The sequence below is a fragment of the Equus caballus genome, chromosome 23 (genome assembly GCF_041296265.1).
Source record: "Equus caballus isolate H_3958 breed thoroughbred chromosome 23, TB-T2T, whole genome shotgun sequence".
Lineage (NCBI taxonomy): Eukaryota > Metazoa > Chordata > Mammalia > Perissodactyla > Equidae > Equus > Equus caballus.
This window is the reverse complement of record NC_091706.1, coordinates 31,498,075-31,514,462: the sequence shown is the minus strand read 5'-3', so window position 1 is coordinate 31,514,462 and position 16,388 is coordinate 31,498,075. Positions and strand designations below refer to the sequence as shown.

At 39.4% G+C, this 16,388-nt stretch overlaps 1 protein-coding gene across 1 annotated transcript in view; it reads left to right on the top strand.

The window, feature by feature from the left end:
- The window catches only part of TMC1 (transmembrane channel like 1), a 113,945-nt gene that overhangs the window by 84,572 nt on the left and 12,985 nt on the right, over positions 1–16,388 (top strand). The window contains exons 15-16 of the mRNA XM_070248123.1: positions 9,375–9,442; positions 14,989–15,228. Coding sequence (XP_070104224.1) covers positions 9,375–9,442; positions 14,989–15,228 — 308 coding nt within the window. The remainder of the gene's footprint in view (positions 1–9,374; positions 9,443–14,988; positions 15,229–16,388) is intronic.

Genomic DNA, 16,388 nt, shown 5'->3' with positions numbered 1-16,388 from the left:
TGGCTTCATAAGTACTTAGAATGAATTCTAAATCCCTTTCTAGGGCCTTCAATATTCGATATGATCTGCTGCTTTTTTTTCTCTCTGAGCTCCTCTCCTCCTAGTTCTGCTCTTGCTTTGTGAAGTCTACAAACATTGGGATTCTTTCTTATGCTCAAAGACAGGATGGTCCTTGTGTTTGCGCTAACTGTTCCTCCCTCCATGGGTGCTGTTTCCCAGAATTTGGCATGGCTGATTCCTTCTTGTCATTAAAGACTCAGCTAACACAGCCCCTCCTCAGAGCTCTTCTCCGACCGTCCAATCTAATGTAGCCCATCAGGCACTCCCTATTTCAGTACACTGTTCTATTCTCTTCATACGATGTATAACTATTTACCATTTCCTTTTTAAAATGTGCTTATTATCTGTCTCTCTCTGTTAGAATGAAGGCTCTGTGAAAACAGAAGCCTTGACCTCTATACTTAGGACTATGTTTGTGTGGGGTACCGGAAGTGGCCACCCCAAGATATATCTGGCATGAGCATTATTTTGGGCTGGTTACTTTTAAAAACTGCAGACAGGAAAGAAACTCTGAAAAGTAGAATTTGCTTACCCCTTGTTAAGAGACATTTACATTTGTAAAGGAAATCCCCACCTGTAAAGGTGTCTCCCTCTCTGTACCAGGAAGGAGAGATGACCTTATCTCTAGAAACTCTCATCAATGTGGAAGGCAAGGATTTAAATCTGCATACTAATCTTACCCTTGTTTACTGTGCTTTTCTGGTAACCTCCCATAACTGACTCCTCCGACCCCCAACATCCTCCTTTGTCTTTAGCTGATATTTAAGGTGGTGGCTTCAGTCATTTTGGGGAGTTGCTCAGTTTGCCTGAGGCTCTCCCATGTAAAAATGTTATAAAGCTTTGTTTAACTTTCTCCTGTGTTTCTGTCTCATGTGAATTTAATTCGATGTCCGGCCAGTAGGACCCAGAGCGGGTAGAGGAAATGTCTTCCTCCCCTACACTTGTCACATGGCAGGCGTTATGCATTGACTAGCTGTTTCAATGCAGGAACCTCCACATGCAAGGCAATACCATCTATTGACAGAATTCTGCCTGCTTCCAGGGATGTGCCCATGGAGTCAGTTCTGGCTTAGTATTCTTGAGCCAATGATGTTTCTCTCCTCACCAGTAAAGGGATATCTTTTACTGTTGATCTCCCTCCTGTCTCATGCCTTCTAGTTTCTGGACTAGTCCTACATTCAGAACTGTTTTCAAAATTCCAGCTAGATCCTCCGCCTGGCTAACTGACATTGAGCTGGTACCTTTTATTAGGTCATCTCAATCATCCTCACTGAAAGGGCCTTGCAGAGGAGCCAAAAGCGGTTAGGTAATGCTGTTTGGTGAACGACAGTGAGGTAATGCTATAGATCCAGGATGCTGTTGTGTTGCTTTTCCATTCCCTGTTATGAGGTATCCAGCTGGCTTGGTTTCATTTCTATTTTCCTTGCCTGATTCAGCTCTTCTGAAGCAGATTTAAAAATTACCGTTTCTTTCTTAGACCATCCCTTGGCTTACTCTTGCCTTTTATCCCTTACTGCTTTCTTCTTAAGTGCTAGAAAATTTTGCTTCAAATATGAAGTCAATATAACATGACCTGGATGCATAAAAGCTGTAATTAAATGACTGTGATTTATTATTTATTGAGTGCTGACAGTGCTCTTCGGTTAGTACAAAGTACAGGGAAAAAAGTCAGTTTCCTGTTTTAGGTCATACAGAGTGAATTTTCTTCCATGTTACCTTTGGAAGACTCTTTGGAGAGAAGCCCAGCATCAAAGCAAGTTTTGAAATGTTGATGTTGAGTGATGGATCTTTGATATGGGTCCTATTATCGTTGAACCACTAGGTGGATAGCTTACACACTTGAGTGCCTACTAGGTGCAAACCATTATGAGCAAACCTCTGTGCTGGGTGATAAGGAGATACAGAGATGTAAAAGATGCAAGCCTAAGGCAGAGGTTACAAACTTAGGTCCGACAGGCCAGGTTCAGCTTATAGGTATTTTTTCTTTTGGTTTGCAAAGTGTTTCTCTCTTTTTTTAATGAGCTAATATTTTAAAAACTGGGAATTTTACATTAAAGAATATAGATTTCTTGCTTTTCTTGACATATTGGAAGGCCTGGTAACATTGGACCCATGTTCCCAATTCGGAGAAATTGGCTGGAACTGAGACACCACTGCCCCCTTCAGATGGAATATTCATTTCACCAGTCCTCAGTCTTCATGACTCTTTAATCTCAAAAGTTCCCATTGTTACTACAGAGCAGAAAATGTAAATGCCATGGGAGAAACCAATTGCTATGTGACTTTGGGACAGAGAGAGAGAGAAAGAGATGTTAGAAATTCAGACATGATGGAGGAAAAGATATTTGAGCTAAGTCTTGAAGGAGGATCAGAATTTCAAAAGATTGAGATGGAAGGAAGCATTCTCAGTGGAGGGACCAATGTAAGACAGGGCCAGCAGCTGGAAGGTGTGGGCAGTGCAGGCAGAGATGCAGGAACCTAAAAGGGGACTGTTTTAGAGAAGAGGCTGAGGAGAATATTTCTCTGATATTCTTCTGGACCTACGAATTGGCAATATGAGTCCAGAAAGTGCCTGTTATAAAGCAAAGGAGAATCTGAGATGGGCAGAGAGATACTTTTGAGAATCCTTTCAGGAATAAACGAGAAAAATGTGTGCATCTTCACCACCAAAAAAAAGTTTTTTTTCTTTTTTTTCCTGAACTCTAAAAATAATACCAGTTCATTGTAGAAAATATAGAAAATCCAGTATAAGCTAAATATGACAATAAAAATCACAGGTAATCCCACTCATGGCATTATTATTTGGATTATTTGAATTGCATAGTATTAGTATTTATTTATAAGTATATAAACAAGTACTATAGATTTATATATGGTATTATAGAGTCTTATAAATAGATGTCTTTCTGTATGTGTGTGTATGTATACATACATATATATATATACACACAGTTATTGACTAGTTACTTGCTATTTTCACCTAACAATGACCTTTTCCCCATGTTATTAACTGTGCTTTTATAACATAGCTTTTAAATGGCTGTGTAATATTCTATATGTGAATGTACTAAGATTAATTTAGTTTTTGTCTTCAGCTAAGCTGTATCTAATTCTTATTATAATAAATGTTGTGATTACATTTATTTATTTCTATCCATATAAATTAATATCTTCACAAATAAAGCATAATGACATGCACAAATTATTTCAAATTGTGAGAAATTTCTCTATGTTCAATTGCTCAGTCATAGGTAAGTTACCTTTTAAAAAGTACATTCACTTTGATTACAACAATCTCTGTAAAAACTAAACTCAATGGACTCCAGCAATAGATTCAGAGATCCACAGAATGTTAATGTTGGGTGGAATTTTGACATAATCAATCATAATACCTTTATTTTATACGTGAAAATTACGAGTTTGTGAATTGCAGTTGCCTAAGTATATGGGGCCAAGGAATAAATAAGGGCAATGAAGTGTCCTTCTGGACAAAGTCAATATGTTAAATACACTGAATTATACACTTGTTATAGCTGAGTAAATTGCCTTTAAAGTGACTCTGTATGTTCTTCCAGTTCTAAATTTATGGCCAAAGTATTATCACAATAAACCTATGAAGCTGAACTGAGGTGGGGAAATTACTGGCTGGGGGCAGACTGTTAGACCATGTAATGTAAGTTCATCTTTCCTATGGCTTTTCTGAGCACAGCAGATAGTTCTCGGTGTTTCTAGAGTTCGCTGACTCCGAGGGAGTGGAATGGTGTGCGCCAGGAAGGGTTTTAACGCCCCTGATTCAGCACAACTGCCCTCAGGCCTCTCTTATAAACTCTTTTATGCAATAGTGCAACACAGAATGCTCCTACTTTCACTTTAATTTGTGACCATCCTTACCATTTATCAATAATGTAGATAAAGAATATCTAAGAAGAAATAGAATTGAATGCATGGCATGGGATAAGAACATGTTCAAACAAATTAAAATCTCAGAATCTTATTGAAAGTTACATTTTTAAGGTGGTCCTTGTTAAATTTATATAAATGGAAAATATGAGAGACTTCCCTGAAAGTTGATGAAGGGGCTCGAGATTATCCATAAATGAGTCATATGATTGACAGACCATCAGAATCAAGCCTTAATCACATTATATTGCATTATATTTTTATGTGGTTCTCATCATGTGTCAGAACTTCTACAAAATACTTTACATATATTACTCCATGGATTCATATAAGCAATGCTATGAGGTAGATTATTATTTTTCCTACTTTACAGTGATCTGAAGTTTAGAGGATGTTTAATAATTTGCTGAAAGATGTATAGCTGGTCGGCGGTGGAGCGAGGACTCAAACTCATGTCTGATGGACTTCAAAGCCATTAAGCAGATTTCCATCATGTTGAATTTTCAGTATAATGCTTAACCCCAGAAATTTCAAGGACTCTGCCAAACCAGGACTAATACATGAGCCAATGTATGGCATTTGTAACTCAAGGTGGCTCCCAGGATTAGACAGGTCCCTCGAGGTAGAATGCTGTTAGCAAGAGGGGTTGGGATATAGAATTAGAAGATAAACTGATGTTGTCTAGCTGAGAATGAGATGTTATTTAGCACTCCTGGAAGATGCATGATAAAGAGTCAACAAGAGGTCATGGATGTCCCACAAAGGGGTGAGAACATGGGCAAAGGGACAGCACAGGCTAGATTTAAAGTTCCGTTTGAATATTGGACAGAGTCTGTCTGCAGGGAACTAGGGTTGCAGTGCAAAGCCCGAGGTGCTGAGTCATCCTAGAAGAGGAGGCTGGGATTTGTCCCAGATCAGTGGCTCTCAGATCTTAGCTTACATCAGAATTCCCTGAAGGCATGTGAAGGCACAGAGTTTCTGATTCTGTAGATCTGGGGTGGCGTCCAAGAATTTACTTTACTAACAAGTTCCCAGGTGCTGTGGCTGCTTCTGGTCAGGGGACCACACTTGAGAAGCATTGCCCCGAGCCACAGGCCAGGCCAGCCTGCAGCTCTGAGTGATTCCAGCTGTGGGAAATGAGATTTGTGGGGAAAAAAGTCAGGCAGGTCATTGTAATGAGAGAATTCTCTCTGAGATCCTGAGTTGCATTTCACAATATCCATGGGTTGATGATCTGCCCGCAGTAACCAACCTTGCAGAGACACGGTGGGATTTCCCAGGCATTTTAGTCCACCAAGCGCCATAGGTCTTCCCTCTGGGTAGATGACTGACTCTAGCCCACTACAAACAAAGATCCAAAAATAAAACAAGATAATTTCCAATCCCGTGACTATTACGGACCTCAGCCCAAATCCGAATGCTCTCCTCCGTTGCTGGCCCCTAAAAGTCTCATTAAGGATGAGCAACCCTTACTGAGTTTATTACACATCTCATTTGAATCATTTCACTATTTCGGGTTTCAAGAAAACCTGTTTTTTCCCAAGCATCACTTACCTTTAAGCTTTTTATATTATAGAGGCAATTAAAGAAACATATTGCAAATTCATTTGCACTTATATTATTAAAGTATTGCTTTAAAAAATTTAAACTATAATATAATCATATATATTAAAAAAATTTACATCTAAAAGAATGAGCCTTGAAATTAAACTATATACGTTGGGGGGGGTGCCTTCTTACATTTATTTCACTTTTATAATGGGGGTTTCTGAGTTTGATGCATATGTTATTAAATTACATTTCTAAGGTGTTTACAGAGAAGCAATTTTTTAATGACTGGGTCTAATTTTCAACCAATTACAGATTTTAGAATGGAAAGAGATCTTAGAAATTATCTAGTTCAGAAGTAGGCAAACTTTCTCTGTAAAGGTCTGGATAGTAAGTATTCTCACTTCTGCAGGTATGATATTGTGATGTAATAAGAAATAGATATTTTGGTCTTCATTCCTGCTTCCTGGCCAGAGCTTGAAAACCTTTGTAATTTCCTAAGCAATAGAAGTGCTAGGAACATCTTTTGTTCTAATATTTCGCCTTTGACCCTGGTTCCTGACACAGAGCTCCTAAATTCCTTGGAATATCTTTGGTGATAGGAGTATTTTTTGGGTGGGCAACTCTTGGTGGGCTCCTGGATAGCTTCGGGATGGGGGCTGGTCAGCAAAAAGACCCAGCCATGATTAGAAATTTGGAACTTTCAACCCTACCCCACCTCCATCTTCCAGGGAGGGGAGAGAGGCTGGAGACTGAGTTAATAATTGATTATACCTACATGATGAAGTCTCCATGAAAATCCCTCAACTATGGGGCTTGGAGAGCTTCCAGGTTGCTGAACACATTAAGGTTCTGGGAGGGGAGTTCACCAGCTCTGCACCCCTTCCCACATTCCTCACCCCAAGCATCTCTTCCATCTGGCTTTTCCTGAGTTGTGTCTTTTTATAATAAACCAGGAATCTAGTAAATAAACTGTTTTCCTGAGTTCGTTGAGCCATTCTAATAAATTATTGAACCTGAAGAGGAAGTTGTGGGAATCTGACTTATAGCCAGTCAGATAACATAGATGACAACCTGAACTTGCAATTGGCATCCTAAGTGGGGGCAGTCTTAGGAGACTGAGCCCTTAACCTGTGGGATCTGTACTAACTCCAGACAGTTAGTGTCAAAATTGAGTTAAATTATAGGGCATCCAGTTGACGTCCACAGGGAATTCAGGAATTGCTTCATGTGGGGGGAAAACCCACACATCTGTGTCAGAAGTATTGTGAGTAGAGTGTAGCAGTAGAGGAAAACAAGGGGCTGTCCTTTCAGGAGGCCATATGGTCTCTGTAGTAACTACTAAACTCTCCTATTTTAGTCCCAAACAGCCATAGACAGCACATAAACAATTGAATGTAGTTGTATTCTAGTAAAACTTTACTTACAAAAACAGGTGGCTCATGGGCCATGTTGTGCCAGCCTCTGACCTAGTGCACATTAGGCCTAGGCCTGAGAGATAAGTGACTGGCCCAGTTCTCCCAGCTAAGAAATGGCAGGTCTATCATTCAGGCCTGAATCCCAGACAAGTGTCTGTGCCACAGAATCACTTGGTACAGTAGGGCTGCCGCATACCCTTTCTCTGCCTCAGGTCAACTTACACATCAAAGATTTTATTCCTCCAGTTGCCCCTGCAGCAAACACAGTGTGAGGCTGGGGTTCCCAGTGTGTTCTTACTGCTTTTCTAAAAATGTCTCATCTCAAGCGGCCTTTAAGAGGTTTATGTGCTTGTGAGAGTAAATGTACACAGAAAAGTTTGAATTTTTTCCGTTTTCCATAGTTTGGCGGGCTAAGTCATGACACTCTTCTCAAGAGGCCAAGGTTGAAGGTTTGATTCTTGAACCAAGGCAAAGAAGAGCTGTTCCAAGGTCACAGATGGTGCAGGTTATCCAACTGAACGTTTGTCAGAGGTGTTCTGTGATCTGACAGGGCTCCAGGAGAAAAGAAGAGATGAACCAGAGCAAAGCACTACCGTGGAAGGAGAAAGACTCAGAATAAACGTTTCTCTAGATTAGGAGCAATTCATTTTCTCCATGGAGGACACAATTTTTCATTCTTTATTTTAGATCAAAAACTATCAGTGAAACCTCTTTCCATCTTGGGGACATTATGCTTCTAGATAATCTGCAAACAGTGAAATGCTTTGTATATCCTTTAGCAGTATCTTGAGTGAATTGATGTTGAAATCATCCAGGTCATCTTTGTCCTATTTAATATAACAGGGCCACGTATTGTCTTATTATGTATCATCTTATCATTTTATCTTGTTGTTTAACCATTCTCATTATGCCATTCTTGCTCTTTGCTCCCTGAATCTGTCACAAGGCACATTGCCTACCTATTTCAGTTGACTAGGAAAGTACTACTGCCTTTTGGGAAACTGATGAAGTTGAGGCCTGGATTCAAGAGCTCTTGAGGCAAAGCATTCACAAGTTGTGATAGTTTTGGTGGGACTCCAAATCTGAGACCTGTTCTATCTTCTTACAAATATACTTTTGGGTTCTGGAGTTTGAGAAGAACAGAGACACTCTCGGGTCATCTTGTTGTGTGTGCATGTGTATGTGTGAGCATGTGTTCATGTGCTGTGTATGTATGTGTGTGTTTGGGAAGGAATTATGATGAGGATACATACAGTCTGAAGCCACATTTACAGATGTCAGGATCTGGGGCAGTAATAGGGAGCTGCCACTCTATTGGCATCTCTTTCACAGTCTTCATGGTCCTTTCACTTCATATTTTTTGCTGTTCTCTTTTTCTCTTGTTACCAGTTATTTTCCTGACTGATTATTCTCCATCTCAAATTAAATAGGAGCCAGTTTTGTTGGCTTTGTTAATTAGCATTATTCCCATCTATAGAAGCTTTCCTTCTAGGATGTCTACTATGTCACCAGGAAGCCTTTGGATGGGCCACCTAGGACAGATGTCCACCTTGGTTCTTATTGGTGGCCCCTCTGCACAAAGAACAACCTGGTACTGCTATCCTAAGTAGGAGGATATTATCTAGGCTACAAACACTGGACATAGACTTGAATAACTTCTTAAACTTTGTTATATTTCTCTATATCTATTTTATTGTAAAAGAAATTCATGTTTTTGTTGAAAAATATTTTAAAATACACAAAACTTAAAGAATAAAATAAAAGCCATAATCCATCACCCACATATAACAACTACTAATTTTTGCTGATTACTTTCAAGTCTTTTCTTTATGCATAGTTTCAAATTGAGTTGACAAAAATAATGAATGTATAATTTTGTATATCTTTTGTTGAACATTAGAGCATAGTTTTCTCTTGTACATGTAAATATTCTTCCAACATTGATTGTAATTAGCTTCAATATGTATTATAGAACAGATAGATTGGCTTCACTTAACTGATGTTGGACATCCAGATGCTTTCATCTCTGCTTGTTAAAATTTGTCAGCATTTAGGATTGCTTTGTTAAAACAAATTCCTAAAAGTAGACTTACAGGGTCAAAGAGAATGATATTTTTAAAGCTTTTAATATGTATTGTCAAATTGTTTTTCTAAAAGTTTGCTTCAATTTTTACTTTTACCGTCAGTGTATGAGAGCCCTTCTTGCCACACTTTCATGGCACTTAATGACAGCGTGTTAAAATGAGTCTTAGTACGTTAAAAAGGGTGCTTTATTATTTTATTTATCACTAATTATTTATTGTATTGATTATTCTGCTGCAGTTGGTTATTGTTGCTGCAAGAAAGTAGTTGAGAGCCTAGCCACACCTAGGCGGAAACTTTAAAACTTTGCCTTTCAATTTTCACGATTTGAGATGCTAATCCAAGAAATGTCTGTGTCTCCTCTAGCCTTCATACACAGAGTTTGACATCAGTGGCAACGTCCTCGCTCTGATCTTCAACCAAGGCATGATCTGGTAGGCCAGCTGTTGGACGGTGTATCACTTGTAGAAAAGCCCCCAAGATCATTATTGCATAAAGCACTGCCAACTGGGGTCAAAGGAGTCCATGATCTAACTCAACATTTGCCTCTGCAAAGTGGATGGCTATGAAGAGTTTATATATATATCTTTTTTTCATGTCTTAAACCTTGGTCCTCAAAGGCTTCCGTCTGTTTTGCAGAGCACTCCTTCATCAAAGACTGGGTGTCCATGTTATGGTTCATAGATTTGAAGGCTTTTTAAATTTTTATATCCTGTGACACTAGGATCTGACAGCAAAACATTAATGATCCCATTACCACATATTAAGTATTAAATAAATTAATGTAAGCCATTTCTGAGAAACTGATTTTATTTTGTAACTGATATTGAATATATTTAAAATACAATTTACAGCTACTTTTAAAAATAATGTCTTACCGAATCCAATAGTATATAGAGATGAAACATGTTTTAGGCTGGTCAAGTTAAAAATATGTTCTTTATTTTGTAACTTGCTTCACAGGGCCATTTGCACATCAGAATCATTTCTTTTGATGTACAAAGGATTGTCATATCTTTTATTAAATGAAAGCATTCTCTCTGTAAACCTTGACAGGTTAAGATGAGTTGATACAGTAGAAATGTTCTTGAGTTTAAAAATTGGATCACAGCATGTGATTCATCTGGGGACCATGTGTCTTAGAAATCTGTCACTCTTAACTACGAACATCCCAACTCACAAGCAGTTACAATTAAACTTCTTTATCCTATTGACATATGTCTAATATAATCTGGTGCTACCAACCACACCACTCTCCAAAGTACAAGTACCAGTAACTAGGTTCAGATTTTGCACAAGTTTCCTGTATTCCTCAAATCCTTCCACCATGGCTGGCCTGAATTATTAAACCTTTGTGAGACTGGATTTCCGCAAATATTAAGACGATCTTGCTTCAGTAATGCAAAGGCCACAGTCAAGGGCCCCATTGTTCTGCCATGGGGCCTGTCAAATTCCTGTGCATCACTAGTTCAATCAATATGAAGAAAAGACTATAAAAAGATTATCTTCTCTATTGTTAGGTATGTTTAAAAATATACTTCCTGTCCCCTCATTTTCTAAATTTTGCAAGTTATGGCTCATGTGTCCAGAGAGTCATTAAGGAGTGAAATACATCCTTTATTCTCTAAACAGGGAGGAAAGTCAAGTGGCCCAACATGTGACCACTGCCAGATATAATGAAGAGAGCAGCTTCTATGGTTTCTGGATTTTTCGTTTCCTGGAAGGGATTCTGCTGTCATGGCAGAAAATGGCTGACACTGTTACTGCAGAAATGGGAAACCACTGCCTGATAGCAGTCTTAAAATTCTCTGGCTCTTCCACCAAGTGCATACATCCCTCAGGCCTGGTGGGTGCCATTTGTACAGGCATATGCTGCATGTCTATTCTTGTTCTTTCAGAGTTATAGACGACAGATTGGCCTCAAAATTCATTTTCATTGTCAGAAAAGCTGTTGTAATGGCTGTGCTGATTGCTTTCACTTGTAATTTTGCAATTATTTAGTCGACTATTGTTCATGTTGAAATTCTTAAATATCTAAAAATCTTCTCCAATTCTCTCATGGCCAGACCCATTATCAAAATCTCTGCCCTGTTATTACACTATCACTATGTATTCATCCTTCAGATATTGGTCAAGACTTGCTTCTGGTTAGTTTGAAGAGAACTTTAGAAAGTGACTTTTTTGTTTTGAGTGTATAAATATATTCACACATTTTACTGAGTTCCAGAAGCAAAAGAACTTTTATTCACCTTCAGGTCAACACTTTGTACAAATAATCCTTTCCTAATTTTCTGGGAATTGGTGAGGGAGTGGGGATGTGGTGTGGTGGGAGAGGTGTGTGAAGTGTGGAATCTAAGTTTAGTAGGCTCCGCCTGCACGAGGGTACTCACACATGGTAATCCACTACTTGATGAGGCATGAGGATGTGACATCTGAGTTTGGCCATTTTCTATAGAAACAGTCAAAAGAACATGGAGATTTTGTATTCAGTCCTAATGGCTTGTGACTGGAGACATTCAATTACTGCTTTACGCGTTTCTGAATAGCGGAGGTTATTTATGCTGGTGTTATTAAAGGCAAACAATTATAGGTGAAATCCATTTTGTTATGAATTGGCTGAAATGATCCATAAAACTTTATATTACATATTTATTTTTAAATTAGACAGCATAGGTTTTTGTAATCATATTTTTAAATGATGAACGCACATAATATCTCTACTCCATCACAGCAGGTTGTAGAGGCAGCAGAGAAGACACACTGAGAGAGAAGATGGGTGTAGACATTGATCCCAAACTGTCTCGTGCGCCCTCCCACTAATATTGTCACCTTTTGCTACCTCATTTTCTCAGTTGATCAAATGTGAATAATTTAACTGACATGCATCACATCACTGGAGTAATAAGGAGAGCTAAATAAAAGAAGCTTTCACTTGCTTTGATCTTCTCAGAAGAATAGAATTTCTAAGGCTAAGGTATTACAATGATCTTTAACTGACAGATGATGGGATCCAGTCTGGGTAAGGAACTTAGTGAGCCGAGCTGTTTAGTGAGTCACAAGCAAAGATGGGATGAGCGTTCAGGTTCAGATATCGCTGTGCTTAGACCTGTTTTTCTAGGTTATGGTTCTTTTTTTTTTTTTTTTTTTTAAAGATTGGCACCTGGGCTAACAACTGTTGCCAATCCTTTTTTTTTTTCTGCTTTATCTCCCCAAACCGCCGCCTCCCCTCCCCCCCTCCCGTCCCCTCCCCTCCCCCCCTCCCCTCCCCTCCCCCCTCCCCTCCCCTCCCCTCCCCTCCCCTCCCCTCCCCTCCCCTCCCCTCCCCCACCTCCCCTCCCCTCCCCCCCTCCCCTCCCCTCCCCCCTCCCCTCCCCCCCTCCCCTCCCCTCCCCTCCCCCCCCCCATAGTTGTATATCTTAGTTGCAGGTCCTTCTAGTTGTGGGATGTGGGACGCCGCCTCAACGTTGCCTGACGAGCCGCGCTATGTCCGCACCCGGGATCCGAACCCTGGGCCGCGGCAGCGGAGGGTGCGAACTTAACCACTCGGCCACGGAGCCGGCCCGTAGGTTATGGTTCCTGAGTCATTTGCTCAAAATGCCTACGTGATATTTATTTTGAATTTTTGAAATTTATTTATCTAGAGATGTGCATCCATGTAACGTGTATGCATACAAATGATACACATATATGTATAGGTACAAATATATATGGCTTTAAGCGAGTCTAAGTCTTGAATTATTCACAAAATTGTGTCTTAGGATAGACTAGGTTATGCAGCAATGAAACACAACCCCCAAATCTTAGTAGCTTATACAAGGAAAAGTCTCTTTCTTGTTTACTCTACACCTCCAATGGGGGCTGGTAGAGGCGCTACTCCTGTAAGTTACCCCTACTGTGGAGTCCTGGACTGACAGCATAGGATCCATCTGGAACATCGCTGGTCAGAGTAGCAGAGGAAGAAGAAACCAAAAAGACCCTCAGGGCTCTTAAAGTTTCCACCTAGTAGTGAAACACCTCGTTTTTATTTCTATTTTATTGGCTCAAAGAAATCACATGGCCAAGCCTGACTTTCAGAATGGGGAGTGCATCATCATGTACAAACATATTACTTACAAATATTGGCATCTAGGAGTATAATCGAGTGCTTTGTAATTCTGACCCCTCAGCTGGGACTGTCACTCACTCATTTGCTCATGTTTTTGGGGTTCCAGGTTTTCTCTTATTATCCTATAAGCCAGATATGCTGTGTTGTTCCAAAGTCTGTTCTCTCTCTCTTTTTTAATTAATAAAGTTCATATCTTAGAGAAGTTTTAGGTTCACAGCAAAATTGAGTAGAAAGCACAGAGTTCCCATTTATGGAATTACAATGCACAGCCTCCCCCACTATTGACACCCCACACCACAGTGCTACATTTGTTGCAACTGATGAACCTACATGGACACAACATTATCACCCAAAGTCTGTACTACTTTTTAAAAATAGTTTGACTTCCTACAAAGTCTCTGGTCAGTTGAATATGTTGACATATCATTCAGATTTGTTGTATGGAATCCTATTGACAACTCAAATTGAGACAAGATTTCACATTTCAGTGAAATGATTTAATATTGGGCTGCACAAGTTCAGTTACAGCAGAAACTAATTTCTTCATCTAACTCAACACCCCCTCCCCCATAATATATCAAATTTACATTGAATTGGTTAAAACAACTCTACATATCCAGGAAATATGAAATGCTAGCCCTAACTAGAAATGCTGAGGACTTTATTATAGTTGGGAAACTTTAAATACAGGACTCTGCTTAAACTTCTAAAATATGTAACTTGTAAAACCTTTTTTTGGTTTTGGGCTAACTAATTGCTATTAATATGGTTTTATGGTGCTAATGGATTTTCTCATCAAAGAAAATTAAATTTATTTTGTTGAAATAACCAATGAAGTCATAGAGTAAAAGTGATCCCACCTAAGTGGTTCCTGTTTAAAAGTGACATTTTAAAATACATTTAAAAGAATCAGGGGCCCGCCCGGTGGCATAGTGGTTAAGTTCACGTGTTCCAATTTGATGGCCCAGGGTTCACAGGTTTGGATCCCTGGCATGAACCTAGCTCTGCTTGTCAAGCCTCACTGTGGAGGCATCCCACATAAAATAGAGGAAGATGGGCCCAGATGTTAGTTCAGGGACAATCTTCCTCAAGCAAAAAGAGGAAGATTGGCAACAGATGTTAGCTCAGAGCCAATCTTCCTTAAAAACAAAATCTGATGTACAAAGCAGTGGATTTCCAGGACAAGCTAAAGTAAGAAAGTAAACAGATAAACTAAATTAAATGGATGTGTCGAATTTTTCATCTCAAAAACACATAAAGCTTGCTATAGGATATCAACAAACGTAGTATATTATTAGACACAAATACGTCATTCCCATTAGCTCTGAAACAACATAGCAGACACAAATAGAAAATAGCATCAGATAAAAAAGCTTATTCTAATTTTTTCACTTTCATTAAGCAAAAATTAATTAGCCACAACAAAAGTAATTAATCCAAATGTGCACTTTATTTGAATGAGTGTTTTTAAGGGTCAATTATTAAAAAAAGTTAAGTTTTTAGATATTAATCAATTATATGAGTATTAGGGGAAATTAAGTTTAATTTAGAAGAGAGAAGAAAAACAAGTGTCATATATTCTTTACTCTGTTGTAGTTTAAATTTCCTAATGATAGCAGATATGATAAGTGAACAGTATAGTTTCTATGAAAGAATCATGCATATAATACCTATAATAATGAGGGAGATAGTAAAATGTGTCTAGAAGATGAAATAGATAAGTCAGTCATGTATTTATGAAAAGAGTTTGTGAAGTTGAAAGTGACGATACATTTTCTGCCTTTGGTAACTAAGCGTGACGTGCAACAAAGAGTGCTGTGTGACTTTGTTGTGGAGACAGACTCGAACTGAGCAGAGTGCTGTTTTTCTTTCTAGGATGGGCTCCTTCTTTGCCCCCAGCCTCCCGGGCATCAATATCCTCCGACTCCACACGTCCATGTACTTCCAGTGCTGGGCCGTGATGTGCTGCAACGTTCCTGAGGCCAGGGTCTTCAAAGCTTCCCGATCGAATAATTTCTACCTGGGGATGCTCTTGCTTATCCTCTTCCTGTCCACCATGCCGGTCCTGTACATGATCGTGTCCCTCCCGCCGTCCTTTGATTGTGGGCCCTTCAGGTTCTTGTCTTTGAAATTCCATTTGGGCATAGTTTTCTTTCTGGGCTGGCGATGCGAATGGTCACTCATCGTATGAGCTATTTTTTTTTTTTCCAAACAACTGCGTTTTGGTCTGTAGAAATGAGATCTTTTGGGTATTCAGGTTCATTCTGTGACATGGAGATGGCAAGTTCCATCTATTTTTTCATTTGAGCGTCATAAGAGGGAAAATGATTTAACTGCTCCAGGAAAAATACTGACAATGAATCTGAGCTATTTCCATGTAAGGAGATAGCAAAGAGCAAGGTTTGGTTACACCAGTCTGGATGTGAAAGTTTTCCTGATGGTAGGAATTCACATCCAGAAGCTGAAAGCTGTTGGCACATCTCGCGTGGACCACCAAACTGAAAACATAATAAATAAATAAAGTAGATTATCCCACAAGCTACCTAGGAAATGGGATCATTAGTAGACAATAATGAATATAAACAGGGTCACACAATTTATAATCCAAAATGCTACATGCTAGTAAAAAACTTAAGGATGTTCCTCATGTATATTCTCCCCAAATAACAAGGATAAATCACTCAAGTCAGTAACAGAGAGTCAGGAAGTCTCTTTGATCCAAGCTGAAATGAACTTTTCTCCAGTTCTCTATGACAGAGTTCTCTCTGTGTCACTAATTAAGAAAGCAAAGTCCCGTGGAACTGAGTGAGAATTGAGATCTCGTTCCCTAAATGGCCTTAGAAATGAATCTACCACAAGGTCCTCCAAGGATCTCTGCACGTTGAGTCACTGGTCAGCACACATTCGTTATTGCTGCTTTTCAGTGAAGGAAATGTGAATGTGAAAAGCCACTTGAATGACAAGCATGATGCAGTAGGGGACACACATAATTTCCCCTTCATGCTGTCAGACCTGAGTTATTAAAGTGGAAAGATTTTGTTGCCCACAGACTTAAGTATAAAAGAGGCACTTTCATCTAAATAGACTGAGTTATTATTACTTTACTGGAAAAGAAAGAAAGAAAATGTTAAGCCAGCTGATAGAGCAAAACAGCTGGAGTTCGGTCATACTCAGGAAGCCTGTGTTGACAAGCCCTAGTCATCACTTCCCACCCTCCCGCCCCCCGCCCCCTCCCACCGCAACCATGGGCTGAAATCAATAGTGCAGACAGTGAC